The sequence below is a fragment of the Poeciliopsis prolifica genome, unplaced genomic scaffold, assembly GCF_027474105.1.
Source record: "Poeciliopsis prolifica strain line A6 unplaced genomic scaffold, Auburn_PproV2 SCAFFOLD078, whole genome shotgun sequence".
NCBI classification, from domain to species: Eukaryota; Metazoa; Chordata; class Actinopteri; order Cyprinodontiformes; family Poeciliidae; genus Poeciliopsis; species Poeciliopsis prolifica.
Window position 1 is genome coordinate 383,174 of NW_026562453.1, and position 27,892 is coordinate 411,065.

The window sequence follows — 27,892 nt, forward strand, 5'->3', positions numbered from 1 at the left end:
GCGTCGTCCTCTGCACCCACTGGTGACATGTGCAACATTTCTCATTTATGTGTTCCAGCTGAACGGGGCGGCTGCCAAGTCCAGGATCTGGGCTGACATCAGAATTTCCCGCAGTGATAAAGAGACTTTTGTTTAATAGAGGGAGGAGAGAAAAAAATAACTGGGATGCAGACAGAGTGATATGGGCAATTAGAGGAATGAAACTCCCACAAGACAACAGGCTGGGTGTTTGTATCTGTGACCTCAACAGCTACAAACACCTACAGTTTGCACAAGAAGTGCAAATTGTTTGACAGGAATTTAAATAATAATGTTTCCATCAAAACCTGCTGTTCTGAGGCTGACATTTTCTCTCATTTCTGAATATTCAGAGGAAGGAGCATGCAGGGTACCAGCCTTTTAATCTCTCACTGCCTCCCCTTTGACATAATATAACTAACTTATCTGAGAGGTGCTAGCTGTGTGATGGGGGGTGGCAGTGTCGGTGGGAGGAGGGGGAAGCTGTCGGGTCTAAACCCAGGGGATTAACAGGGTGACTTCTCCTCAGGAATGCTCCTCTGACAGCCAAGGCCCGCCCACCCACAGCTGCCTGCAGCAGACAGGTGCACGGCCACGGCCAGGCGGGCGGTGGGTGGGTGGGTGTCTGTGGGAGTGGGGGTTCACGCTGCCCTGAGTCCAGACAGATAACAGCATGAGCAACAACTGAGCCCAACAAATGAACCAGGACAGTCAGAACGCCCTTAAAAAACATAATTCTGGAAAAATAATGACTTTGTAACTATCTTTATGTGGCTCTGATGGTCTCTGGCTGTAATAACTGAAGTTGTGTTCTGACTCCAAAAATAATAACTTCTGCTTTGTTTCTATTCAGCTGGAGAAAGTTTTGGCACATCCATAAAAATTGTAATTCTACAAATTATTGACTTGGAAGTGGATTAATATAAATATTCACCACACTGTTAAAAATCATGTCTTTTCCACTTTTCATTTATGAACTAATTTCTGTTGTTCACACAAAATTTCAAATAAAAAGGACTGAAGTTTGTCTTTGAAATCTAAAATCATGTGAAGGGTTATAATTACTTTTACAAGCAGTCGAAACTTGCAGAAATCGACTCGGATCCAGAGGTTTATGCAATTACGTAATAATCCAAAGTCTGGGATTAGAAACTCTTACAAACACTTTCTAAGAAGATTCAGAAGCCCAAAGAGAGCTGAATAAATTCGAGCTTTGGCTCAGACACAGGCATCCTGAACAACATGGGAAACACAAAGCGGAGCAGCTCACCATCCTCCACCTTTACTGAGGATAATGTGCTGTTGCAGACACGCTGCAAAAGAACTGAATTCACATTTTATTGCCGCAGCATAAACCCACAAGGAAATGTTGGGAAAATCCAGCCTTTAATTTGAGTGATTTATTTCTAAATTGAGGAATAATTATTTAATTCTTTTTGTAATAAAATTAGCGTATAAATCCAAAATCCCTGGAGTCATCATGTTACTGGGTTTTTATATCAGGATAATGATCCAAAGCAACACAGAAATGGTTCTCCAGACATAAAATTGGCCTTTTGCCAACACAACTGAATCCTAATAAAACCTGGAGTGAAAACTAAAGAATTAAAAAAGAAGAGGCAGAATAAGTCCCACCGTTGGTGGTTTATTCTGCTGTTAGTAAATGTTCCCAAATCAGAAGTTGTATTTTTTGATATAATTATGACAATATGTTGCAGAAGAAAAGCCACAGCCGTTAAATATGTTCAACAATATGTTGTCTTATTCATATCTGGAAAGGTCTGACTTCCTCCCTGTGTTTGTCACCTTAATTATCACCTTAGAAAACCCAAAAGTAAAGGATTCATTTCCCTCCTCCTTGTTTCCATGTAGATTAGATCTATAATGGTACATGCACAGCAGTTATAGTAACATCTCAAGTTGCAATGGCGAACAATAAGCACTGCTGCTGCTCCACAACGGCCTCTTGTTCAGAAGCAAAGGAAAAATCCCTCACAAATCTTCCTTTGAAGCCAGTGGGATTGGTGTGTGTGTGATTGTGCTTCTAAGATGTTTGATTGATAGAGGGTCTGTGAAATGTGACTCTTTGTTTTGCTCCGTCTCCGCTGACCTGCCCTGTCATGTCTCCCCCTGTTTGAGAAGCAGGTAGTCTCTCCAAACATCTGGCGGTCCAACGCGGGGCTCAGGTGGTGGGACTGGAGCTTCTGAGAGGTCAGAGATGAAGAACCAGGGTCACGCTGGCATCCAGGTGGATGCTCTGCAGGAATGCCACACACTTTTGTTCCTAGAGCAATAAATAGCTGCAGCAAAGAAACGTAGCTGAGATGGAGGCGCTGTTTTTTTTACCAGTAAAGCTTTGGATGCAGAAATGAAATTATGAATCTGAATTTATTCATTTTGTTAATCAACTCTGACAGTCTTTGAGATTCACCTTCTGCTGGAGAAAAACAAAACATTTCTTTGTTTCTTTTTTGCCTGTTTTTAGTAAAAATAGGAACAAATGTGGATCAAACTCCCAGATCTGTCCAGTCACTGATTCAGAGGAAACATTTTAAAACGTTTTACTGCAGGATTATCCCTCATAATATCTAAACCAATTAAACTTACTTACTGCAAAACATTTCAATTCAATATTTTTACAGAAAACAATTACACAATACTTTATGTATTTTTACTGGCATCCGTTGAAAAAATAAACCAGAAATAAATGTATGTTTTATTGTTGAAACACTAAACATTACTTTTTAAAATTCCAGCCTTTTTGGGAACATAATAAAGAGAATGAAGAATAAAGGTGAAATAATATGAGAATAAAATTATAGTATCTTTATTCTGGACTTTATTTACATAATGCTATAATTTTATTCTCAATATAATGTAATTATTCTTGTAGATTATTCTCATAATATCATGACTTTGTTTTGAGTTTATTCTCATAATATTATCACTTTATTCCTGTAATTTTATGTCTTTATTCTTTAATTTTTCTCACCATGTTCCTGATACTCCATCATATGAATGACACCAGAATCAGTAATATTTTTTTTCTCATCATTATTTTATAAGCACTTTTCCGTTTACACAATTTTCCACAAAGTGACGTGGAAAATCGGCTTCTTGGTTATTAAAGGTTGCAGTCCACTGAACTATGGCAACAAAAAACAAAAATTAGCTTTAAACCTTTTAAACGTCTTTCCCAGTGGTACCAGTGGTGGAGAAGAATAAAAGATATGGATCAAAACGTTCATTAGCATTTCCAGATTAGCCAATCAGTGCTCTCTCATAAAGGCAGCATGAAATCTCTGGCGATTTACAGTCTATCCAGGCCTACAGGACGGATTTTCCCTTGGACACAGAAATGAGGAAGATGGTGTTGACAAAGCAGGTGTGTCGCTGCCACACCAGTAGCCAGGCTGTTTTGGGCAGATCAGGCAGACTTCTGTGCAGACCACCAGCAAGGCTTTGTACTTTCCCTGAGTCTTACCGCTGAGACCCGGCTTTGAACAAGTCCGGCTGGAAGCAGCTACCTGTCCCATAACTCTGCCGCTCTGACTCACTGCACACATTCACAGCGACATACAAACAACCGAGAGGAAGATGTAGACCATAATTTATTCCTTTATTAATCCCTCAAGCTTTGACTAACTACATCACCGAAGTTCAGAGTCGACTTCTCAAAGCCTGCAGCCTTACTAATGACACATTCTTAATTGGATTAAGTCAAGAAAAAGAAGTGGATTTACCTAAATTATAACTTGTCACATGAATTTTTAATATTTATGAGTGAACCAGTGCCTTAGTAAGGGATTTTTTTTAAACCTTAATTTCACCAGAAAAATCCCACTGAGATAAAATAATTTCTTTTCCAAACGAATTCTGGTCAAGACGGGAAGCAGGAACTGATTTTTTTATTTTTTATTTTTCACATTTAGTCATAACACAGTCACAAACTTTGATATATTTTATATTAGAAATGATTTCTCGTCCAGATCAAAGCTCTGCACATCTGGGAGTTTCTGGCAATTCATACAGAACTAGTATTTTTCCATAAATGTAAACAAGTCATTGACTTTAACAACCTATTTCTTGCTGAAAAGTTACTTATAAGTCAGTTTTGACTTACTTCATGTGTATTAAAATATTTGCAGTAGAAATTAGACCACAAATTCTTGGTAAGATCTTTTATTTTTGCAGTGTTGTTGATTAAGTCACTTTATCTCAAACTGGAGGCGCGTTTTCTTCCGCTGTGTCCCAGCATACAGTTCTCAGGCTGCGCTAATCTTCCCCCTCATTCTTTCAGGCTGAATAAGACGGTTTAATGATTTATTAGATCAACTCAGCAAAGCAGCGACTCTTGAAGGCCTTCTGGTCACATTGTTCAGACACGGTGAGCTGCGAGTCGCTGTAATCCCTGCTGAAATGCCCCTGAAAGAGGCTCTTGTGGCGTTCTCTCCTTCACTGACTTGAAAGCGTTAGAAGTCAGACTGTGTGAACGTCCAGCGTCAGACAGCTGCTCATGAGGCATTAATCAGCCAAAAGGGGTTAAAGCTGCACCGGTGCAGCCAGGATGTTTGAGGAAAACACGTTTTCATTCCTTTTTTTATCAAAAACCAGAAGATAAAGGCTTCAACTTAAAAAAAGCAACATGTTTGCAGGCCTCTCCATTAAAAAGATACAGCTTCAACTAATTTAAAACCTGAAAATCAGACTACTTCAGATAGCGACACAAGTTTTCATTGTGACAATACTTTTGCTGTGCATTTATTGTGGACTTTGATATTAATTCATGAATTGAAAACATTTTGCATAATTAATTCACAAAGGGTTAAATGTTCTGGTTCTGCATTGGGACTGAAGTGAACAGAAACAATTAGAAGGAGGACATCACTGATATTCTGAAATATATCAGAAAAGTATTTAACGCAAACTGAATGGTGTACTGCAGAATTAAAAGCATGTAGGTTTAAGTGCCTTTTCTCTTTATATTCATTTGAATTTACACTTGTTGTTTAATATGAAATCAATTTGCACATATCTGAACTTTTTCCAAGAGTCTCAGACAGCAGCAGATTTGTCACCAAGTGAAGAAACTTCCTTTCTGAGGAACGGCAAAGACATGTTGTGACAAATTACAGAGGACAATTGTGGCTCTTTGGAGCCTTGAAGGCCGAACACAAAGAGTTTCTGTTTCTTCTCTTCAGACTTCACTTTGCATGAGATTCTGTCACTTCGTTTCAGAGAAGGTCCAGAGGAGTCACTGACACTGTGACCCAAAATCACACAGTGGCCTCATCGCTCCCATCACCTCCTCATCGCTCCCATCACCTCCTCATCGCTCCCATCACCTCCTCATTGCTCCCATCACCTCCTCATCGCTCCCATCACCTCCTCATTGCTCCCATCACCTCCTCATCGCTCCCATCACCTCCTCATCGCTCCCATCACCTCCTCATCGCTCCCATCACCTCCTCATTGCTCCCATCACCTCCTCATCGCTCCCATCACCTCCTCATTGCTCCTATCATCTCCTCATTGCTCCCATCACCTCCTCATCGCTCCTCATCGCTCCCATCACCTCCTCATCGCTCCCATCACCTCCTCATCGCTCCATCACCTCCTCATCGCTCCCATCACCTCCTCATCGCTCCCATCACCTCCTCATCGCTCCCATCACCTCCTCATCGCTCCCATCACCTCCTCATTGCTCCCATCACCTCCTCATCGCTCCCATCACCTCCTCATCGCTCCCATCACCTCCTCATCGCTCCCATCACCTCCTCATTGCTCCCATCACCTCCTCATTGCTCCCATCACCTCCTCATCGCTCCCATCACCTCCTCATTGCTCCCATCACCTCCTCATTGCTCCCATCACCTCCTCATTGCTCCCATCACCTCCTCATTGCTCCCATCACCTCCTCATTGCTCCATGCCCTTCCACCACTATCTCCATCAGCCAATCTGTGGACACCAATTCTGCCAGGATGGTGCTAGAAATGTGTTGATTCCTACTAAAGCATCAGCCTCTGTTGGGTTGATGTGTGTTTACATCTGAGTCAGTTTGTGTAAATCCATGTTTTATTCATACATGTACAGCAAAGATGCCCCTTGCTGTATATCTACCCTGGAGAAACTTACTGACATCCCCAAACTGGTCTAAAATCCTTGAAATGTAGGTAAACTGCTTACTGAAACTGTGTGTATTTTGAACCATAATCCTTAAAGATATGGTGTTAGAAACAAGAAGCTGTTAGCAGGACCTTGATGAGGTTCATGATGAGAGACAGATGGATGTACAAGGTGTCAAAACAAACAGAGCGGGGGGCCACAGGTGTGCAGCCTGCTCACCTGGACGACAATCATCTTCCAACTCATTTACTATAATTACAATTTTAATGTTTACTTTGTCTATATATTTTCTTTATTTATTTTTTATTTTTTTCTTCTAAAAGTATGTATTCCTTATTTTTCTTGTACAAGCACTTTGAGTTGTCTTTGGCTGAAAGGTGCTATATAAATAAAGTTGCCTTGCCTTCCAGACGGTTTCTGATTGGCTCGTCTGATTGCGATTCTGGTGGTGACCGAACGAAAGGGCAGCGCCTCTCATGGCTGCAGCCTCTCATGGCTGCAGCCTCTCATGGCTGCAGCCTCTCCTCTCATGGCTGCAGCCTCTCATGGCTGCAGCCTCTCCTCTCATGGCTGCAGCCTCTCATGGCTGCAGCCTCTCATGGCTGCAGCCTCAGACACCTGTCTACCCGAGTCTTATGCTGTTTGTTTTCTGTTCTTATGTTCAGGATGTAATGAAATGTCAATTTCCCCCCAGTGCGACTAATAGAAGTTTTCTTTTTCTTCTGAGAAAGAAACATTGTCTTCTCTCGTGTGTCCACTCCTTCTGCTCTTTATGCCACTCTAACCATTACCAGACTCTGATTCTTGTGCTTGAATCCTTCATAATGACTTCTCTCCCACTCTGGCTCTGACTGTGCCTTTTTTTCCCACAGTCACACTGCGTCCCCCACGCCTCCCCGCTCCAAGGGTAAGCTGTGGTTGGGCCTTGACATCCTAGGTAATTTACTGAGTCAACAAGAACTGAAGAGGGCCCGTGTGCCTCAGAGAAAGAGCCTCTATGTGCAACAGACCCGAGACCCACATGCGACATGGTATACCAAAGAAAAGACTGCCAAGGCTGGGAGTCACTCAAGAAATAGGAATATGGTGTTCGTTCTCCTGAAGGTGAGGGAATGGTCCTTTACTGTAATCTGTAGTTCTGGGATTCGGGGCCTGCATGCAAAAACTTCTCAGAAACTCTGACTAGCTTAAAAAAGTGTGAATTAATAAAATTGAGATATTTTATTGGTGTGCTGCATGAGTGTGGGATACTGTCGTAGCTTTTGAGATCTATCCAGACATTATATAACTAAAGCAAGAGTTGTGTCCACAGTTGTCCAGAGTTGTGATGTTTGGGAACCTTATGTTTTCACTTTTCCTCTTTGAGAATCTCAGGCCTTCAACATCCAAAGCAGAAGTTTAGGTCTGGACAATAGATCAATAACAATACAGACACATGATCAATATCAATAGATAATACAGCTGATAGAATTGACACTAATTTCACTGAACTCCGATCCAGAGCTGTAGCATTCTGGCTATCTAAGCTAACTCACTCACTCTTTGGTTACCTAGCAACAATGTGTTGAGTAACTTGCGCAGCAGCAGGTTCATGTTTTGTCACCATCCCTCATAACTGCTTAAAAATAAAACACAACGACGTGAAGTGAAGAAACTACTAATTAATATCAACCAAAATGAAATGTTTACATTGTGATACGTCTTCAACCATATCATCCAGCCATACAAAAGTTATTATTCGGTTCTTTCAGAGTCTGGTGGAGCTTCTCAGTTGGGAAAAGGGGGATTGCTTCCTTCGTGTTTATTGTCAGTCTTTGCCTCTAAGGTAAAGTCTGACTACATATATTGGTTACATTCATGCTGCCAGCCATAAGGAGTAATTCTAATTTTTTGTAAAATTAGTGAAAGAAAAATGAAACTCTGTCACTGAATGTTTCCTTGGTGTCTTGGTCCAGATGATGGCCCTTCTCCAGACTGTCATGGAGAGAACAAAGCTGAGTGTAAAAGCAGATTTCACAGTTCATCTTCCTCAGTAAGATGGCTCAATCTGGAGCCATCGCTCTTCCGTCCTGAAAGGAGGATTTGAGGTGGTTCAGTCGTCTGATCAGGAGATCTAGGAGGTTTTCTGAGCGTCCCCTGCTGGGAGGGGACCAGGACAGGCCTAGGCCTCTCTGGAAGGACTATACATCCCTCCTGGCTGCAGGCAGCTGCACCACTAACATGAAAACATACACATACACATCAGCTTGTTCAGCTGCACGGCTGCACTCTCACTGCATGCTGCCCCTTGTAAAGAGGCCTCGGTAATCACCATGTTTGCTTTTCTATTAGACTGCACTTCAGATGTGAGGACTACCCGGGTCGGTTCACTCCCAGAGGAAAGGTTTTCACTTGCCTCCACAACGAAGAAGCATGCACCGCAGCAGCTTCAGGATTTTTCACGTGGAAACACAGCAGAGACGACCATCGGTTTGTTTTTTACTCATCTGCAAACTGCAGACCATATCCGAGATGTAACTCTACGTCTCTTTATGGTCCAACCTTTTAGATGTAATTAAGCAGGAAAATCACATCCCTGCTTCACAGTTTTTGGAGTACAGTAGAAAGCTTCCAGGTGTGAAACTTTTTCACTAGAGCACACGTGTCCACCAGAGGTGAGGAAGTGTCAGAAAAGAACAGTCTGATTTCCTGTGTTCCAGATAGTCATCCATGAATGACTTGCTTTTGTTTTGTAGAGTAAGTTTCTGCCTTGTCACTGAAAAACAAGAAGCTTTCTGTGGGTGAAGGGCCTGGCGTATGCAGAGCACCATCAATGCAAAAGATAAGAGACGGATGAAAGAGTAAAAGGTTTAACAGGCAGGTTAGTTTGATGGGAAAACAATCTTTACAAAAATCTTCAAAAGCCCCTATTCATGACGTATTTATGAATTATACCTGATAAATAAAATCTGTGAGTTTTAAATCGATTAGCTATTTTCACAGTGTATGTGCGCGTCGTGGTGCTTAAGGGACAGCGTCGACACTGGAGGAAATGTCATGTGAGTTCAGTGAAGCCCTGCAGTATTTGGTGCAGGTCAGTGCTGGGAAGGCTGCTCTCAGGTCTGGGTCACTCACAAGCCACAGTCATCAATCACAAACAGCGGGGACCGCGTGGCGACAGGCTGGCAAAGGGAGCTGATGGCTTGACACAACTTGGCGCTCTCAACCCCCTCGAATTCCAAGACCTCGCCGACCGAAGAGATTACTTGCATAATCTGATATTTCATGGCACAAGAAAGCATTTATGCCTCATTTCACAAAGTTTTCATTGGCTTTTTAGATGTGACTTGCTTCTGTGTGCCTCCCCATGCTGCTTCCAGTTCTGATATTTATCTTTGCATGTCATTAATATTTTTTCATTAGATTTTGAATTTAACTCTTTGCTCAACCCACTAAGAGTCCATTCATTTTCCTGGCAACACAAACCTCTATGCCCATGAGCAACGCCCAAATTTCACAGCACTGACGGCAGAGCTGGACACTATATGGGTGCTATAACTAATAAATTAATCAAACTTTGTTTGTGTTGCACCTTTCACTCGACAAAGTGTTTGGCAAAATTAAACAAGATCCCACAAATTACCATGAACAGAAAAAAACTTGATGGACAAACCAGAAGAAAAACAGCTCAAAAAACATCAGGAAGGCTAAAGCGCATCCTCTGTGTTGAAAGGATGTTTAACCCTTTCAACAGAGAAACATTAAAACATAAACAACCGGCAGCAGCACTTTTTACCCAAGATCAGATCAAACAGGATCAGACTGAATAGAATGAATGTGTCTGCTTCTCAACATGTTTCTGTTGTTATTTCTGATATATTGTTAATGAGCTGCAGGTGTTATGGTTGGAGAGCCTCCTTTCCATCACCCTCATCTTTAGCTATTTCCACAGATTATTTGCAAAAATTGAAACTGGCCTGCTTTATTACTTCCACTGGGAGTGAATATGTTGGTATTTTTTTTAAATAAAATAAACATAAGTCTACCAGGGTTAGGAATAATTTTTGGTTTATTATGCAGATTAATTATATGGCATTCACATCACATTATGCCTGCAAAAGCCTGAAAAGGACTTTACATTTTTAGAGGGGTGTATAAACACTTGAGAGACCAAATTTTCCAATTGTTTCTCTTGCTGAGTAATGAGAGGAACATCCGGAGAAAAATCCCTGGCACCCCGGTGATCCCCTTATCGCCGACCCGGCTCTATCAATGACTCATCCGAACCCGGACCGGGACGATAATCTCTTCCCTCTTTGTCACTGTTTCCTTGTGCAGATCCGGAGGTAAGGACATGTTGCACCCACAGCAAGGAGTTTACATAGCTCAGATACCCGGGACGATACGCCACACACCGTCCGTCGCAACGCGGGACTGATAGCAACTAATCAGTAAATGGTGGTTTTAACTTGCACGGGCATCTGTCATGACGTGGACCTCACAGGATTTCCGCCTGTTGACGAAAATCTGCAACAGATTCTATCACAACAAAACAGTTCTTTTTATCATTGCTTCATTGTGAGGGCTGCCACCATAAAGACTGATTTTTAAGGTTCTCCTTTAGTTCACTCCAGCTTGCTTTTATTCAGGTTGAAAACGTCTTCAGCGAATGAATTGCTTGGCTTCTTATCGGAGTGGTTATTTGTCATAAAACGATATCAAAATGCACACAAACATTTAACATTTTTGTTTAATAGAATGAGCACTCAGGAAGTTCATATTTACTTTCATAAGAACTTGAACTACAAAGCAAAAAACAAAATATATCAGCACAGGACCTGAGGATGAACTAAAATACCCAGAGAGCCGAACACAAGACATGAGAAACTAAAGCTAAAAGAATGAACCTTCCTAACAATAATGAAGGTAGAGAAAGGAACTGCACAAGGAACATAAACACAGATGAAACCCAAATTCTAAAAACTAGATTGTCCTCGCATCCTTAAAAAAATCTTACATTTTTTTTAATCTAAAATTAAGGCTCTAAATGTCTAAACTCAGTTCTTAGATTTCACAAGACTTTTCTGTCGCACAAAAGTTTGAGTCATATGCAGATATCAGTTCATTCTGTGACTCAATGTGGTTGCAGCTACCGCTAACTAGCTGCTAATGTACCCTGGCTAACCAGCCAGCAAACGCATTTTTGGATCTGCCATGCTTTAGTGTGTGGCTATCGTTAGCGTGTGGCTATTGTTAGCGTTAGCATGGAGGGAAATCGAGGGGTTTCCATGAAGCCGGACGATGTGACAGCGTTCCTGTGGTTGGCTCGCAGCACAGACCTGCTCAGTGTCTGCGTCCTGCATCAGACCTGGCCTGCAGCAGAGGCTGACATTACGGAGGTTTGGGCCTGCACCTCTTCCCTGCAGTTACGGCTTTCTCTGCACGTAAAAATGTCAGGGATGAGGTTTCCTGTTTCACCCCAAATTTTCCTTTTTTAACCTCATATTTCAGCTCCTGGCTCTAGTGTCCAGAAACATGTCCACTCTTTCAGCCGCTCCATCAAAATCCAGCTGACATTCAAATCTGAATTTGGGTTCAGGCACTGATTTCTAGCCCTGAAATGCGATACGAGTCGGATTTACATAAACGCTTTGTAGCTGTGGGCCACAAAGCTCTGAAAGGACATGTTTAGCATCTCTTTCTTAGCATCAGAATAGAAAACAGATAAAACCATTGGACAGTTCTTAAACGGCTCCATGTGCTCCACAGCTTGACCTTTGACCTCCTCTTCAGAAAGTGTCAAGTCCTGGTCAAAGGAGGATACCCCTATTAGGAGCAGTTTGGTGCTCTCATTCTGAAGATATGTGAGGAGTAATGGGAAAGAATTTGCAAACATTTGCTGAACATTATCTTTCTGATCCCGTCGGTTTTCGTGGCTGGAGGTGGGAGAAAACTGAGGGACGAATCCACACACACTGTTTCCAGCCCCTGATTGCTGCAAGCTTCATGTTTTAAAAGGATCAGAAACAAGACTTGAAGTAATATTCACACCCAAGGAGATTTTTTTTGTCCTCAAATAATTTTTTTTTGCATTGGCTCTAATCCTCTTCCATAGGTTCAGAAATTTGAAGCTGAAAAAACTTGAATCTGAAAAGTTTTAACTTTTTCTAGTTGCAAGTTTTTTTTTTTTGCTTTTTTTTTCAGTTTCAAAAATGTGTTTTTTGAATAAACTTTATGGCCTGAATCATCTGATTCCTTTCTATGTGGAGACACTCCAGGTATCTCCCAGGCTGAATGAAGCCAGTCTTCACATTCAGCTCAGTTCATCCTCTGGTATCCAGGGTTCTGCTCTTGCAGTCGTGATCAACTTCTCATAGGTGAGAGTCGGACCTATGGAGTCTTGATCACTCATGAGCAAGGCACCAAGAAATTGCATATTTATTTGTAAAGAGAAATAAGTGTAATTGTCCTTCCTCTGCTTTGCGTTGGTTGATCACATAAAAACTGAATGAATTTCACTGAAGTTTGTCGTTGGATTCTGCTGGAATGTGAACCATCTGAACGAGTCCAACAAATGTCAGCCCCTAATTTCACATCTGAAAAACAAAAGGGCCTTTTTTTTCTCTGTGCCGATTCTGGTTAAGCAGCTCTGAGCCTTTGTTTGTGTAAAATCAGACTTTAGTCTCCAACTTTTGATTGATGTTTCCTTTTATTTCAAATGTTTATGGAAATACAGCAAAACAGTCTTGTGTGGTCCTGCCTTAATGAAGCAGATTCACATGCACCAGCCGCTGCCTCCGGATCACTGACCGGCATGCCATGTTCACCTTCAGAGCTGGGTTTCTGCAGAACTCCGCCACGGGGCCAACTAGAGGATTTTCATCTTCTGAGGGGTCATGAAATGTGTGAAAGAGTGCCAGGAGAGCGCCTGAGTGTCGACCCCGGAGCCGGAGGGGGAGCTGTGTTGGTGCTGTCAGGCCCATCACCGTCTGGCTTGTCTCCACCGGGCCGGCTGAACTCCCATTGAGGGCTTCAGAGGGATTAACGCACCACAGGGGGCCAAAGACATTCACAAGCAAGTGTTCAGGGGTCATTCTGGGGGTCCATATTTGATCTCCTCAATTAATATGCTGTGATGTATTAGCTTGATTGACCTTGATGAGCATCGGTTCTTCAGCCAGTCGGCTGTAATTTATTCACATTTGCATCCACTCTGCTGGTTCGGCTGGAGCAGAAAGTCACCTGAAGGTCACCTGCTTCTGTCTGGTGATCTTCAGGTCCCGGTCCGGGCTGGGACCCGGGTCTGGGTCCAGGTCCGGGTCCAGGCTGGGACCCGGGTATGGGTCCAGGTCCGGGTCCGGGTCCAGGCTGGGACCCGGGTCTGGGTCCAGGTCCGGGTCCAGGCTGGGACCCGGGTCTGGGTCCAGGACCGGGTCCGGGTCCAGGCTGGGACCCGGGTATGGGTCCGGGTCCAGGCTGGGAGGAAACCTGTCACAATAGGCAATAAATCAATTCATCACATGATAAATTAAAGTGAGACCAATAATTAATTTAGTTATTTATTATGAATATACAAATAATACCTAGATTTGTTGCTTTAGAACATGCATTATTATCACAATAGAAATAAAAATTGGAGGAAACACAATGACTATAAAACCAAGGAAAAATAGGTGGCATAAACTAAAAGAAGTATAAGAATAATTATATGTAGCCATATGAACACATATATTCACACATTTTTTACATCCATGCACATCCCTGCATATTTGTTCACACATAATTACATAGCAATCAATTAATCAATCAGGTTTATTTGTATGGCACATTTCCAAAGCGCTTTGCATCATAAATGTGAAAAATAAAGTCATAAAACAGCCAACAATTGAAGCATTATATTTTTACACATGAGATTGTTGATTAATTTTGTATTCATTATGTTTCAGAATAAACTCTAAATAGTTTTCAGTTTAGATTTATAGGCACTCAGAGTCTCAGCTGTTTTCCAGATGTTTGTTCCATAGAAGCTGCGTCTCAAAGAGATTGAAATTTATACGTCTACAAATATGTGACTTTCTTATCATCGCCATCTCAATTTCTGATGAACAGTCTTATCCATTATATGCTTCTGAAAACACATTTTTATACATTTTCAAACTGTTTGATATTTGGACTTTGCAAAATTCCATTTGCATGATTTATCAATTTTCTCTTTCTACCAAAACTTGGATGACAAAAGTCTTCAATCTGGTGGGTTGGCTTCAACCACCCTTTTATTAAGAACCAAATTGTTTCCAGAGACTTTGCTGTCCATCTTATTTGTTGTTTTGATTGTTTTGTTTATTTATTTTGGACATTTAAAATTATTTCCAGTTCAAGTGTTAAATGTACATTAGAATCTGAAGCTCCTTGGTTTTTGAAAATACTTGATTATCATTATATTACTGGAAAACGATCTCGAGACAACAATATTATCGTTTATCATGACAACGTTTGGGACAATTTGTTGTGCAGTAATGTTTGTGACAGGAGGTCACAGGGCACTGACACAGGCGTAAGTTGCATCAGTTCTTCATATAAATAGTTTATTGTTGTACGCCAAAGAAAAACCCCATTTAGGCAGGAAGAAGATGTGATTCCAGAGTCAGATGCTGATCAGCCATGAGGGGTGTTTGGATCTTCTCTGGTTCGTTGCCTGCTGGTGTTCCTGTGTGCATGAAGAAACTTGCCCTGCCAAAAAAAGCAAAGGAAACTCTTCCAACGAAGAGCAGGATCCTTGTTGCCGCAGCTAAACTCTTTTTTTATGTCACTGCCACCATCTTGATAAACGTACATAAACAGTGCAGAGAGAATCCAGCCTGAACAGATGTCATTGTGTCACCGCAGGTCTTCTTAGGCCTTTTCTCTGCACCGGTTGATCCAGACACTAACGGTGAGCGATAACACAAATTCAGGTGTCAATCCGATACCAAGTCGATACCAGTTCTGTGTTGCTGATATCTATACTTTTAAAGTTAGCTTCATATATCATCAAACTCCTGAGATGTTTGGTGATTTTTCCTTTGAATTGGGATAGAATTTGGATAAAATGCTTTTATATCACATTAATGATGATTTGTGTTTGTTGTCCCAAAACAAAGCAGAGTTGGTTGGTAACTGATGACATTTACTCAGTTACAATTACTTGAGCAACTTTTTGGATGAAATTTAATTACAAGGTTATTTTTACTGCGCTACACTTTTCACTTTTAGCAATTTTATCATGAAGTTTTGCTACTCTTCAGTGTGATTTCTGGGTCTTCGACGTAATGTGAGTGACTTCACTGAATCTAATTCACCAGACACAAACACACATCTGCAGTTTTTCTTAGTTTCATAAGTTTTATATTGAAAAAAAAATTCTGAATTTTGCTATTTTATATTAATTATTGTCATCTTGGTTTTTAATTTCCACATAACTTTATATTCTGGTCCATTTGATTGTATCATTTTAGATATTAAATGATACTTGAGTGCCTTTTTTACTTAGTACTTTTTTACTCTTGAATGAGCTGAATGCCAGCTGGACCAGAGACCGCTCTAAAGGCTGGAAGAACACCACCATGCAGAGTATTCTGGGTAAATTTAATCTAAACAAATGCTAGATCCTAGCACTAGCGGGAGAAATATAAAAAATAAAACAGAAATCCTACATTTGCTAAAATATGTTGCCTCTGTTTTTGTGTACACTTCATGTAGAAGTGTTTTCTTTAGAGGTGATTTTGTCTTTTCCTTCAGTGGTTCTTGATGCAGCGCCACTGCAGGCGAGGAGGGGAACGGGCTGCTAAAAAGGGTTTGACTTGTTTGACGCAGTGCAGTGAGAAAAAGAAACGCAGGAGCTGAAAATGGCACAATTTTGGTCCCCAGTTGAACCAAACCTACTAAACTATCAGGTGTGAAAACACTCTAGAATTGAGTTTAGGTCCTTTCTTTACCAGATAAACAGTCAGAAGAGTCTTCAGTGGCCTAAAGAGAAACAGGACTGAGCTCTTACTCACTGTTTTAAAAGCCCCACTTTCAGATAATCAAGGACTCATCTGGTGGAAGTTTGGAGAGGATCCAACCTGCAAGAGGTCCAGTGTGAACTTTCCACAGTCTGTGATGTTTCGGTGAGTTATCAAGTTCAAAATCAGCACAGCTGCCCACCAGGAGTTCAATTTATTACCAGACTTATCACTCACATGTCTAATAACAGTCCTGTCTGCCAGGACGCTATTTAATAACCTTGATTTTATAAAACACCAGAAGAAGAAACATTGTGGTCTGTTCTTCTCATTTTCAAAAGTTGGGTCTGTTTCTCGGCTGGAAGAATGAGGTGCTACCATCAGCTTTGCCCCGTCCGTGCAGATGTAACCGCCGGGGGAAACATAAGAGGCTGTGATATTGTGTGGTCAGTCTTAAACTCAAACTCGGTTTATTTCCAACTCTCCAGACTGAAAACATGGCTCTCTGGAGCTCCACAAACAGCGAGATCAGCCAGGACCTGAACTGCTCAGACATTCACCGCCCTTCCAGTGAAATGATACGAGGCTCTGGAGACTCCCATAAGTTTACCCCATACCGACTGTGACACATTTATATCTTTGCTCAGAGTGGCAGTACCCTCTCTTGGCTGCTTCTGGTTACTTTTTCCAAACCCAGGGAAACATTTATCCTGCACACCCAGAGTAACGTCAAACGGCTGTAAAAACCGATGGGTGAAGCAGGTGTAAACACATAAAGATGATAAAAACTTCATCTCATGGTGATTGTGCATGGTACAGCGGGTTCCTTGACTCATTTTGTAAAGCTTTAATTTGAAAAAAAAAACTCCTGGCTTGTCACACAAGTACAGAGCATCTACAGGAACCTGACTGAAAGGAGCACACAGTGTTCATTGCAAAGGCCAATACTAAATCAGTTAATTCAGACTGATGTCTTTATGATTTGCTGGAGTGTGCCATGCAAGCGAGTCTCCCCACACTCGTTGGATAAACAAAATTTCCTCAGCTCAAATAAAATTTGATGAGGAGATAATTTTGCGAGAAGACAGCATAAAGGCCCCTCTCTTGTGCACGAGCGCCGGGCAAAAAAAAAAAAAACCGCAAAGTTGACAAGGTGGTTCAAAAACCCACGGACAAGATGGCAGAGAGAGATACGACGGGTCTGCTGCTGCAGCATAAACCCTAAAAACAGCTGCAGGATGCAGTGAATCAATCAGGAGGAGAAGCATTCAAGTCATATCTGTCTCCTCGTTCTCTTATTAACATGTCAAACATTTGATATATGGTACGATAAGTTCAATCATAATGTTAATGGAAATGCTGTACATTTTTTTAAAGCATTCAATTGGCTTTTGGATCTGCTGTGACTCTGTTTTACTCCATTATAGTTTTCATATGCTGCAGCAAGAGAAACGATGTTTCTCTGCACATCCACTTATGATGCAGATTATAGCAGCATCATCAGTATAGATGGGCCAACATCAAACACAATATAAGGAAAGAAGCTACCTATTCAAAAAAACAATTAAAACAACTTAAATATATTTATTATGAACCACTAAATCAAAAAATGAATTCAAGTGAGTTTAAAACTGACAAAACGTGATTGATTGAACGACCCGCTGGTGGATATTTCACTCCAACTGTTTGGCAGCAGCAGCAGATAAAAGTCTGTTACAAATCGTAACACATTTTTCATACCTTGAAAATCCTGGGAACTGTTATGTATGAGCAAAGCATCAGTCAAAGTCAGAAGAGCAGTAAAGGATTGTGTTTCTTGGATGCAGCTTTGACAGTCGTTTAGTTGCAAGTGTACCAAAGAAGCGGGAAAACAAATGTCACTTTCCCTCACTCTTTCAGGCCTGGAGGAGCAATGAGTTCCCAAGCAGTCTATGCACCACTTCTGAGTTAGATATGAAGAATTGGGGACAAAGAAAATATTGTCCGAATACTTCCACTTTTTGAATGATTGCAGTTTTTGTCTGTCAGAAGCTGCAGATAAAACACAAAACACAGAGACAAAGTAGTTCTGAAATAATTCAGAACCTGCGACATTCTTTACTGGAATTTGACTTCTTTTCAGCCAAACAGCAGGTTTTATTTTTATATGATATCAGATTTTTCTTTGAAGTCAGAATCCCTAAATGCCAACACATGAATCCAGTTTTTTGTGTGTTTTTCCATCAGCACTGAGCTAACAATGGCTCGGCTGCCCCGCTCCTCCTCTCAGACACTTACACAATCCCACATATGACAGCAGCTGGTGTTTACCCCTCTGACGTGCGGCCCCTTGCATCCTGTCTGTGGCAGCATCTCACCATTGTTCTGCTTCTGTGTACCTGAGATCATACAACCACTCCTTCCACCGCTGGACGCAGTGAAACGGATCCCGTCCTTCGTGTCTTTTGTTTGGTTATCACAAACAGTCTGATTTAAGTGGATGGAAAAAGAGAACACAAAGAAGAAGCTGCATAAAGAGAAACCCACGCACCAGACCGAGATGTTTAGATTGTTTTTAGCAAACTCTTGATTGTGACGGGAGGACACGTTTGGGAGCGCCGCCTCAGCTGATGTCACTCTGAGGGAAGATCTTTGAAGAGGATGGGGGCAGAGGGACATCCAGGCAGCACAATGCACCACCGCATTGAGTCGTGCAACTTTCACAATGCTAGAGTGTGCTAAGCATGACCTGAGGCTCCTGATGAAAGGCCTCAGCAAAGTGTGGGCGCAGTCAGGAATGGGCAAACAAATGATTTCGATTTTTATCTTGAAATGTGAAGGAGTGGGCTGCTTGTATCCTGCGTTTACTGTACAAATTTGCCATATTTATCAAATGTTGGAGAGAAATCTCTAAGGACTGAGAAAAAGAGCGATACTGCCCTCTAGTGACTGCAGCGCTTACAACACAAAGTCATTTTTGGGTTCAGAGTTACAGACAATTTAAAGACTTCTAAAAATGATAACTTGAACTTTTTGACACAGTCAAAAAATTTTCTTAGAAAAACTAAAGTCTTACTTATATTTTTAGGTTTTAAACTAAGAAAACCATAAAATTATTCTTCTACAGGATCTTTGTGGAAAATTATGTTGAAACAAAGAAAAACTAATTTGAAAAAAATATACTGCTGGTATTTTTACTGTCATTCTGCTGTAAAAAGTCAATAAAATTACTCAATGAAAATCGGAATAAAAACAGCTAAAGCCAGTACTTATGAATACTTTGAAATCATTAGTCAGTAATTTTAGTCAGTCGTCAAGAAGGAAGGACTAAGCAGTGTCTTCAATATCTGTTCTTACAGATATGACTTGTTTTTATTCTCTTATAAATGTTTGCTGTAAATTACATTACTTTACACTGACATCTGTCATAAATGATGTTATGATTATGTTCTGAATAATGACTGTAATTCTCAGGTGTACAATGAGGCTAAGAACTCAAACATACTGGTAGTGATGGTAATACAACTTGAGACAATGACAACAGACAACTGGATAGACACACAAGGAGCAGGAAAAACAGGTGGGATTAAATACACCAGGAAGGTGATCAGGGGAAACGAAGGACAAAACTCAACACAGAAACCTAAATCCTCACAGCATCCTGCAGCAAAATCTATTTTGTTTTTATGATTACGATTTTTCCACCAACAACCCTGCAAGAATTTTTGGTGGCATGCAGATTGCAGTCAGTCACTCACTAATATCTCTGATTGTGTTTTTTTTTTTTTTTATCATGAATGAAGCACAGAATCTGGTTCCCACATTGCATCACTGAGATAAATTCAGCTCTTTGTATAATCCTCATAATCCCATAAAAGAAGATAATCACTGAATTTACATACCTGAATCACCTTATCTGCTCCTGGAGCGTGTTCATCTTTCCAGGTATTTTGGTTCTTTCTCTGCAGATAAAAGCCGATAGAGGCATGAAACATTTTGCTCCACAGAGAAATTTGACCATCATTTGGACACATCCTAAATAGAATAAAGACGATTGTTTTTAACTTAAAAACTTCAGACAAGGTTCGTAAATTAAAAACATCTGAAAATTTAAATGCACCAGATGCTTTTTGGTACATTTAAGTGTGTTAAAGTGCATGCACCATTGCAGAGGCTGCTGTCCTCATGAGGTTGTTCTGGGTTTGAGTCCCAGTCTTAGGTTGTTTGTTGCATGTCTGTCTCCCTATTTTCTGTCCATCTACTGTTCAGTAAAGGCCAGTAGAGACAAAAAAAAAAATACGTAAAAAGAAAGTGTGCTGCAGTAAAATAATACAAAAACCATTTAGAGACCAGAAAGGAGTTTAAAGAATCTCTAAAGTCCATCAATGAGCAGAAAGACGAGAAAAATGGTCCCATTTTAAAAATAGCCTGCTATTTTAACAAAGTTTAAAGAAGTTCCCAGGATGATTGTTGTCCTATTTAACATAAAAGTAAAAGTCGTTAAGAGACAAGTACTTTGTATAGTTTGCAGTACTTTCTATTTCAAGAAGAAAATCTCATATTCTGGTCGGGAAAATACATTATTCTTAAGTTACTCTGGGCTGATTTAGATCAAGGCTTTTGAGTGGCTTAGTCAAAGTTCAGACCTAAATCTTTGGCAAGTCTGATGGAGTTTGAGCTTTTTAGCAGAGAATGATGGACAATAGAGTCAGACTTTTCACTTGTGCAGATCAAAAAATACTCATTTACTTTACAATTATGTGTCACTTTGTTTTGTGCACACGCATAAAATTGGAATAAGTGCATTAAAGTTTGTGGTTGTGGTTTTGTGGTTGTGCACTTTTAAAAGACGCTGAAAAACAACAAACTGTTGTTTTCATTCCGGCCACCAGAGGGAGACATTTATCTGTTTATGTATGGAAAGCGGTGGCGCGTCGTTTTGGTCTTTCCTCCGCACATCTGAAACGTGTTTCACATTATTACTTATGAATTATATGCTTTTCTTTCATAGAGGAAAGTAAAAGAAGGAGGTTGAAATATAATTTATATCCATTTATTAAAGCCAAGCAGGCTGTTTTCCTGCGGAGAGGATTGCTTCAGATCTGCTGATAGAAGCAGCCTGTTGTGTTTTGTTTTGGTTCGGGAAGGACGAGAAAACATTGCTCTACTTATTTATGTTCAGCAGTTTATAGATCTACACAGAGTTTCATCAAATGTAGAGAAATAACAAGCAGACGAATGAAGGGAAACATGATAACTGAATTTTCTAGTTAGACGGATTGATTTACATAGGTGACCTCACCTATGTAAAAAAAAATAAATGAACAAGCGTGGACCTAAGAGACAGAATGAGTCTGGTTAAAATTAGGACCAGATGTTCACTGGAAACCCGGGGAGGAGGAGGAGGGGGCGGGGCCTTCGCTCTGTGGGAGGAGCTTACACTCTCCTTTGCGTTCAATTTTTATTCTAACAGGTAGTTCAAAACCTAAACTGGTGGAGATCGGCTGCAGCAAGGCGAGAGCTGCGGTTATCCAGCTGAGAGCGGGTCTTTGTGAGAGAGCATGCTGAGCAGGAAGGGCTCCTCCGCGGGCACGGTGGACCGCGGCAGGGTGCGGGAGCGGCTGCAGGCTGCGCTGGCCGGGCTGCAGGAGCTGCGGCTGCTCCGGGACCGGCACGGAGACATGGTGAGCTGGGCCCTGCAGCTGGACCGGGAGGAGCCGGTCAGCGCGCTGTGCGCTGACCCGGTGGAGGCTGAGGAGCAGCGGCTGGAGGCGACCCTGACCGCGCTGAAGCAACAGCTGGTAGGAAGTTCAGCTTCTGTCGGAAAACACTCAAATAAAGAGCTTTGTGTTCTATATAATCTACTGGTCACTAAAAAACAAGGAGAAAGATCCAGGGTAGTTTATTTGTCAGCTGATGCTCATGCGCATTCAGCCTGCAATCATTACCAGGAAGCGTTTCGCTCTCAGCTGGGGGTCGGAAGCAGGATGGATGTCATAAATCAAGGTTCATTGCAGGCCCCCAGAGGACTTTTTAATTGTTGCTTCATGCACGCGCCCTCAGTGCGCGAGGGCAAGCCTCAATCATTAACCACTAAATGCCAGGGAATAAAAACAAACGGATTTTTTCTTTTTTTCTGCCATGAATGAGGGGAGAGTCTCATCCCTCAGAGGCCCCCTGAGCGCCGCAGACAGCTGGCTCTGTTTAGTTTTCCATGACAAGCTTTTTCCACGCAGCCTGCTGGTAAAATCATCCAGGGGAAGTGCAGGGATTAATGTGCTATGCTTGACATCTAGGGTAGAACTGGGCAGATGCATCAAAGGATGTGTCACGGCGTGCACAGGCAACATAAGGTTCAAATTTGTGCAAACTTAATTCCCCCCATCTGCAGATTCAACTGATCCAACCTAATCTGCAGATTAAAAAAACATAAACAAGTAGTGTAAATTACAGGAAGTGAGCCAGAGATGGAGCTTAATGCTCTGCAGTTACAGTTCCTAATCCCAACCCCCAAGCTTTTCCTCTGCTGGTAGTTTACACAATGGCCAGGCCTTCTCTGTGGGGCGGAATGAGTTACCCACCACTGCTTCTTCCAGGCTCCCCCATGTCCTGCTGGGGTTAATCATCAGCCACAGCTGAAGCGCTTTAGTTTCTCCGCAGCGGTACATCAGAGCAGTGGTCCTCCATCTTTTCAGAACATGTAACACCTCAGTCAGTTCCAGGTTTTCCTGGAAGCAGCGCTGACATTTTGAAATCCTATTACAACAGCAGGAGTTGGCACTGCTTGATTGATGAAGGAGGTGGTGTCGTTAAAAGTTGGTTATTTGAGTTTAAAGTTGGAAAATTAACAGAAAGTTCAGAGGAAGTTCCCTTAAAATCCAACATACTCAAAATAAAAACAACTTATTTGCACTTTGGATGGTTTCTATTGTCACTCATTACATTTTCCACAAACACAGTGTTTTAATTTCCTTTAGTGAACCTGTTGCTTCAGTGTTTGAGGCTTTAAAAGTCAGAGAAATGAGCTAATGCTGGTTTAAATCCATAAACAAACTATTATACCAAATTATTGGATATCATGCTATTGCTGTTAACTTTTATATTATGAAAGAAAATAATGACCAAAATGCTAAAATTACACAGCAATTTTTTCAAAAACATATTTTTCATTTATTTTGGTTGTTAAGCTTATTTGGGATGTCATGAGATATTGCAATATCCAAGTTGTTAGTACGAATTTCTATTTGGTGCTCATATAGATCAGGTACAAAATGAACAAAAAATAACCAACATTTATTGTAAAAATTCTTCAGAGTGCCATTAAATCCAGTCCAGTTACCGCGGTGGTACCTGGATATCAGAGCTTCTTTCATCAAAGTAAAAATATTTTTATTCAAAGAAAAAGCTACTGTGTATAATTTCCTGTTTATACTGTACCGTATTAAGAAAACACACAGTTTCAGTCATTGTTTACACGGCGACAGCAAAATTGATTTTAAAAAGGCCCCGTTTCGCCTTCTCTTCCCTTTTTTAGTAAATGTATTACCAGGAATGGAGAGCCTGAGTGCATGGCCCCTGAAATGTCAGACCTTTCCAAATAATGTCCATATTGTGCCTAACATATTGATTTTGTGAGGATGGCTGTGGTTTGATATATTGAGGTTGTTCTGCATAACTTGTAACACAAACTCTTTCTGTTTAGAAAAAATCCTTTGAAAGTCCTGCTGTCTATTTGCTGCATCACTCCTTTTTAGAGGCTTGTTTTAACCTGACAGCTTGGTGCATTTTGTTTTTGTTTTTCAGTCTCGCCTTCGGAAGCAGGATGTTGGCCTGAAGACTCACCTGCAGCAGCTGGACCAGCAGATCAGTGAGTTGAAGTTGGATGTGAGCAAGGCCTCCACTGATCAGCTGGAGAGTGACAGCAGGCCCAGCTCAGGTGTGTAGGCAGACATGTGTGGTTCATGTTTCAGAGTACAACCAGGCGGTCTCACGTACCGGCAGACGGGCCGGTCCCAGTGAGGGATACGGTTTCAAAACTGATTTGTCATCACTTTTTCATAAGTTTAAAATAGAAACCCATGGTGTTACCAGAATTTTCTCCAGCTGTATGGAGAAAATTCTTTACTAAACTGTATCAGTGCTTTGCACCAATTTTATTAAGACATCACTGCTTGGGTAGCTGCCAGCTGTGAAGCAGCAGACTGCAGGCTAGCTGCCTGAGCCGCTAACTCACCCATTAGCCAGCTAACACCATCTTATCTAACTTCTGTTTTTATACAGTGAGCAGAACAAACAATATTCTGTACATTAATCAAATAAAAAATATTAAATGTTTGCTAAATGTTCCAAATAACGTTACTGCACCTCTTATCTTATAATGTTTTTTGCTTTAAAAAAATTTGCTTATTTTCTTACATTTAAAGCAGAAATGGGTGACATCATTTTATTTAATCAACAAAAAAAATCCAATTGCTACTTGAACAATATATGAATGATTACAGTTATGACAATATAATATGTATACTATTTATTAGCACTAATTTGATTTTGATGCACAGACTTAAGGAAAAATATAGAATAAAAGCCAGAGTAGCAGTTTGGCTTGGAATTAAGTAAAAGTGCTTTTTGAATGCTTTTATAGCATAACACTGAGAGGATAACAAGTTTATATTAGCAGATTAATTAGCTTGGTTAGCGAGCCTGCTGTCTGCTGCTTGTTGCCAGGCAGCTGTAGCAGAGATGGATGTTGTGTCTTTAGTTTCCACACATGACTGTTTGTGCTTTTGCGACTGGACTCTGGCACTTTCTCAATGAAAAGTCTTTCAGCCACAGGAGCGGTGTGATGTTGATGCAGTTAGCCGGAACATGCAAATGAACTGACCTGGATCGATTCCTGCTCTTTCCAGGTTTCTATGAGCTCAGCGACGGCGGCTCTTGCTCCCGGTCCAACTCCTGCACATCTGTTTACAGCGAGTGCCTGTCATCCTCCCAGACCAGCCTCATTCCCCTGAGCCCAACCGGTTGCCACGTTAGCCCCCCACCACAGGTTGATGCTTTCCACCGCCGCTCTGTTGATGAGAGCCCTGGCCAGCCCAACCCTCCACGGTCCACCGGCCTCCATCTCGGCAGCAGCAGAATCCGAGCGAGCACCATAGGCACAGATTATCAGACACGGCCGAGGCCGGTGTCAACAGGTAATAACATCTTCATTTTATTTCAGACACCCTCTGCTGTTGTAATGGCTTGTTTTTGCTCTGCAGCTCAACATATATTTTGCTGCCTAATAACACAGTTTCCATGAGTGGAGTCAAAAGTTGATGACTGTTTTTGTCTGCATCAGGAGATCTTGAAAGAATCATGGCTCAAGGATTGGGCTGCTTCAGGTCTGCAGATGCAAAGAAACTCCCAGTGTGTCCGAAACAGAAGATCTCCCCAGTGGATCCCAAATTCCAGCGTAATCTGGAGTCCTGTGGTGGCACTGAAGTTTACCCATACCCCAGTCCCCTGCATGCTGTGGCTCTCCAGAGCCCAATCTTCTTCCAGGGGGGTGAAGACAGAAAACTGGTTCTCCGAGAGGGGCAAGGAGCCTCATCGAATGGCTACGACTCTCTCCAGATGGGTTACAAAAACAAGACCCTGGGCTACATTGACAAGCTCCTCCAGCGCACCTTGAGCAAAAGCCAAATTAATGCAAGTGCAGAGACAGTGGAGATACAAGACAGCAACGAGACAAAGCCAGCTGAAAATATAAATGTGTCTTTTGAAGTGTCTCAAACACATGAGTCCAGTTTAAGTCCTCCTCAAGCTAAAAACCAAAATCTTCCAGTGAACGGTGAGCCGATCAGGAATCGTACTGCATACTCCAACCAACAGCTGAATGATCAGAAGAGCCACGAGTCACTGAGAGGCCCAGGCATTCAATACAGGTATTCCTATCGCGCTGTCATGAAGGAGTACAGCTCTGATGAAGTGTCACACTCAACCCTAAAGAAGAACGACAAACCCACAACAGAAAACTCTGATTTGCCAAGGAATCATTCTGATAAAAACTGTGGCGAATCACTTGAGACAGAGATGAGGAAGAGTCATTGGCAAAGACCGTTTGTTGCTCAGACATCAAGTCCAAGCTTTGAGGTCCAGAGCGGTCATGCAAGCTCTCCTGAGTTTGTCCATGCCAAGTTTGTCCCTGCCTCCTCTCAGAGGGTCAAGGTTAGACAAGCGGACCGCAAAACCAAGGCTGTGAAACTCAAACGAAAAAGCTCAGACAAGCCCCGAGCGTTGAGACAGCAACACAGCTTCTCATCCGGTGAAAGAACCAAAGAGGTCGGCTTTGGAGCCAGAGGGGAGCAAAGGAGATCAGGAAAGGGGAAAGTCAGTGAGAAAGGTGGCGCCTGGCAAACACATGAACACAGACAGCGGTCCAGCTCTGAGTCCAGTCTCTACGGTCCTGGAGTCAGAATCACCCAGAAGGGCCACCCGAAACCACAGCCAGTCCCCGCTTCATCTAAGCTCAGCAAGAACCGTAGACCACAGTCCATGGAGTATGAGCATCCAGTTGAGCAACGAAGAAGGAGACAGGCAACCCCTAAATGGCAATCTGATGTGGACATTTACCAGGCACCCTTTCTTCAGCACCAGAGGTCAAAGGAGAGCATGCAGACGGTCCGGAGTCTTAAGCCAGGTCAATGGATTGGACCATCACACCCTTTCCACTTCTCCATGTCCTCCAACTCTTTCCTCCAAAGTCTGAATGCCAGGTATCCTCCAGCACCCTTCAACATGACCAGCCTCTACCCACCCAGATGTGAGTCTGAGTACTCAGCTGAGTGTGCCTCGTTGTTCCACTCCACCATCGCCGAAAGCAGTGAGGGAGAGATGAGCGACAACACCACCAACCGCTTCGGAGACAGCGAGTCCAGCCAGAGCTCCCAGTCCTTCTCTGACTCCGACAGCAACCTGTCCCTGGAAGAGGAGGAAGAAGTGGAGATAAATGAGGCGGTGGAGGGTGGGATGGTGTGGGCCGAGGCGGCGCTGGGGCCCACTGCAGCCGGGCAGCCCCTCCGACAGCTCCCATCGCGCCCCGAGCCTGCGGCCTGCCGCATCAAAGCTTCCCGAGCTCTGAAGAAGAAGATCCGCCGATTTCAGCCAGCCTCCCTGAAGGTCATGACCCTGGTTTAGATAAAAGATGCCCTGCAGCAAGAATGAAGACTCCTGGGAAAGCCCCTCTGTGTGGTGGGAACTACTTTAAAAAAATAGCTTAACCAGATCTAATGAAGTCTCTAGGACAACACCTTTAATCTGGACTGCATTCATCAAACACAAACAAGGAGATTGTATGAAAACATATATAACACTATAATCACAATTAAACTTCCTGTTAAAGGACTTATGTTGCTACAAGTGTTCAAACACATTTCTGTCTTTTGTATTTTCTTTTAGCAAGTAATTTGTTTTCTATTCTGCTTTAATTGTTCTTACATATTGCAATTATTGATGTTTGACTCATAAGAATAAACTGATATTTAATTAATGCTGTGCCGGTTTTCTCTGAGAATAATCATCCAAGTTTTTCTGTCTGTTTACAAAGCTAACAATAACGTCAAGATGTCGCCTCAGCGCTAATGCTGCAGTTTTCTTCATAAACACGACTAAAATGATCTTGTCTGGTTAACTCTTTCCCCCCTGGGTCTCTATTTATCTGCCATAATGGAAGCAATCTCCTGTTAATCTTCACAAACATCCCGCTGAGATCGGCCACTTTAGCATAGATAGCTCTCATTCCCAAAGCCTTATCTGGCTTCCTGA

At 42.0% G+C, this 27,892-nt stretch overlaps 1 protein-coding gene across 2 annotated transcripts; it reads left to right on the plus strand.

The window, feature by feature from the left end:
- Positions 1–21,581: 21,581 nt before the first annotated feature.
- dact2 (dishevelled-binding antagonist of beta-catenin 2) lies at positions 21,582–27,617 on the plus strand. Of its 2 annotated transcripts, none has more exons than XM_055021775.1 (4): positions 21,582–21,888; positions 23,891–24,023; positions 24,994–25,281; positions 25,428–27,617. In XM_055021775.1, the coding sequence occupies exons 1-4, from the start codon at positions 21,649–21,651 to the stop codon at positions 27,263–27,265; spliced, it is 2,499 nt and encodes an 832-aa protein (XP_054877750.1). In that variant the 5' UTR covers positions 21,582–21,648; the 3' UTR covers positions 27,266–27,617. The 2 variants fall into 2 exon arrangements, with proteins under 2 accessions (XP_054877750.1, XP_054877751.1); XM_055021776.1 differs by having other exon boundaries at positions 23,891–23,954.
- The last annotated feature ends 275 nt before the right edge of the window (positions 27,618–27,892 follow it).

Excerpts from the sequence above, each read along its gene's own strand:
- dact2 (XM_055021775.1), top strand. The coding sequence starts at position 21,649 with ATGCTGAGCAGGAAGGGCTCCTCCGCGGGCACGGTGGACCGCGGCAGG. Across the intron at positions 24,024-24,993 it reads TGACAGCAGGCCCAGCTCAG|GTTTCTATGAGCTCAGCGAC; the intron begins GTGTGTAGGCAG and ends TGCTCTTTCCAG. Across the intron at positions 25,282-25,427 it reads GCCGAGGCCGGTGTCAACAG|GAGATCTTGAAAGAATCATG; the intron begins GTAATAACATCT and ends TGTCTGCATCAG.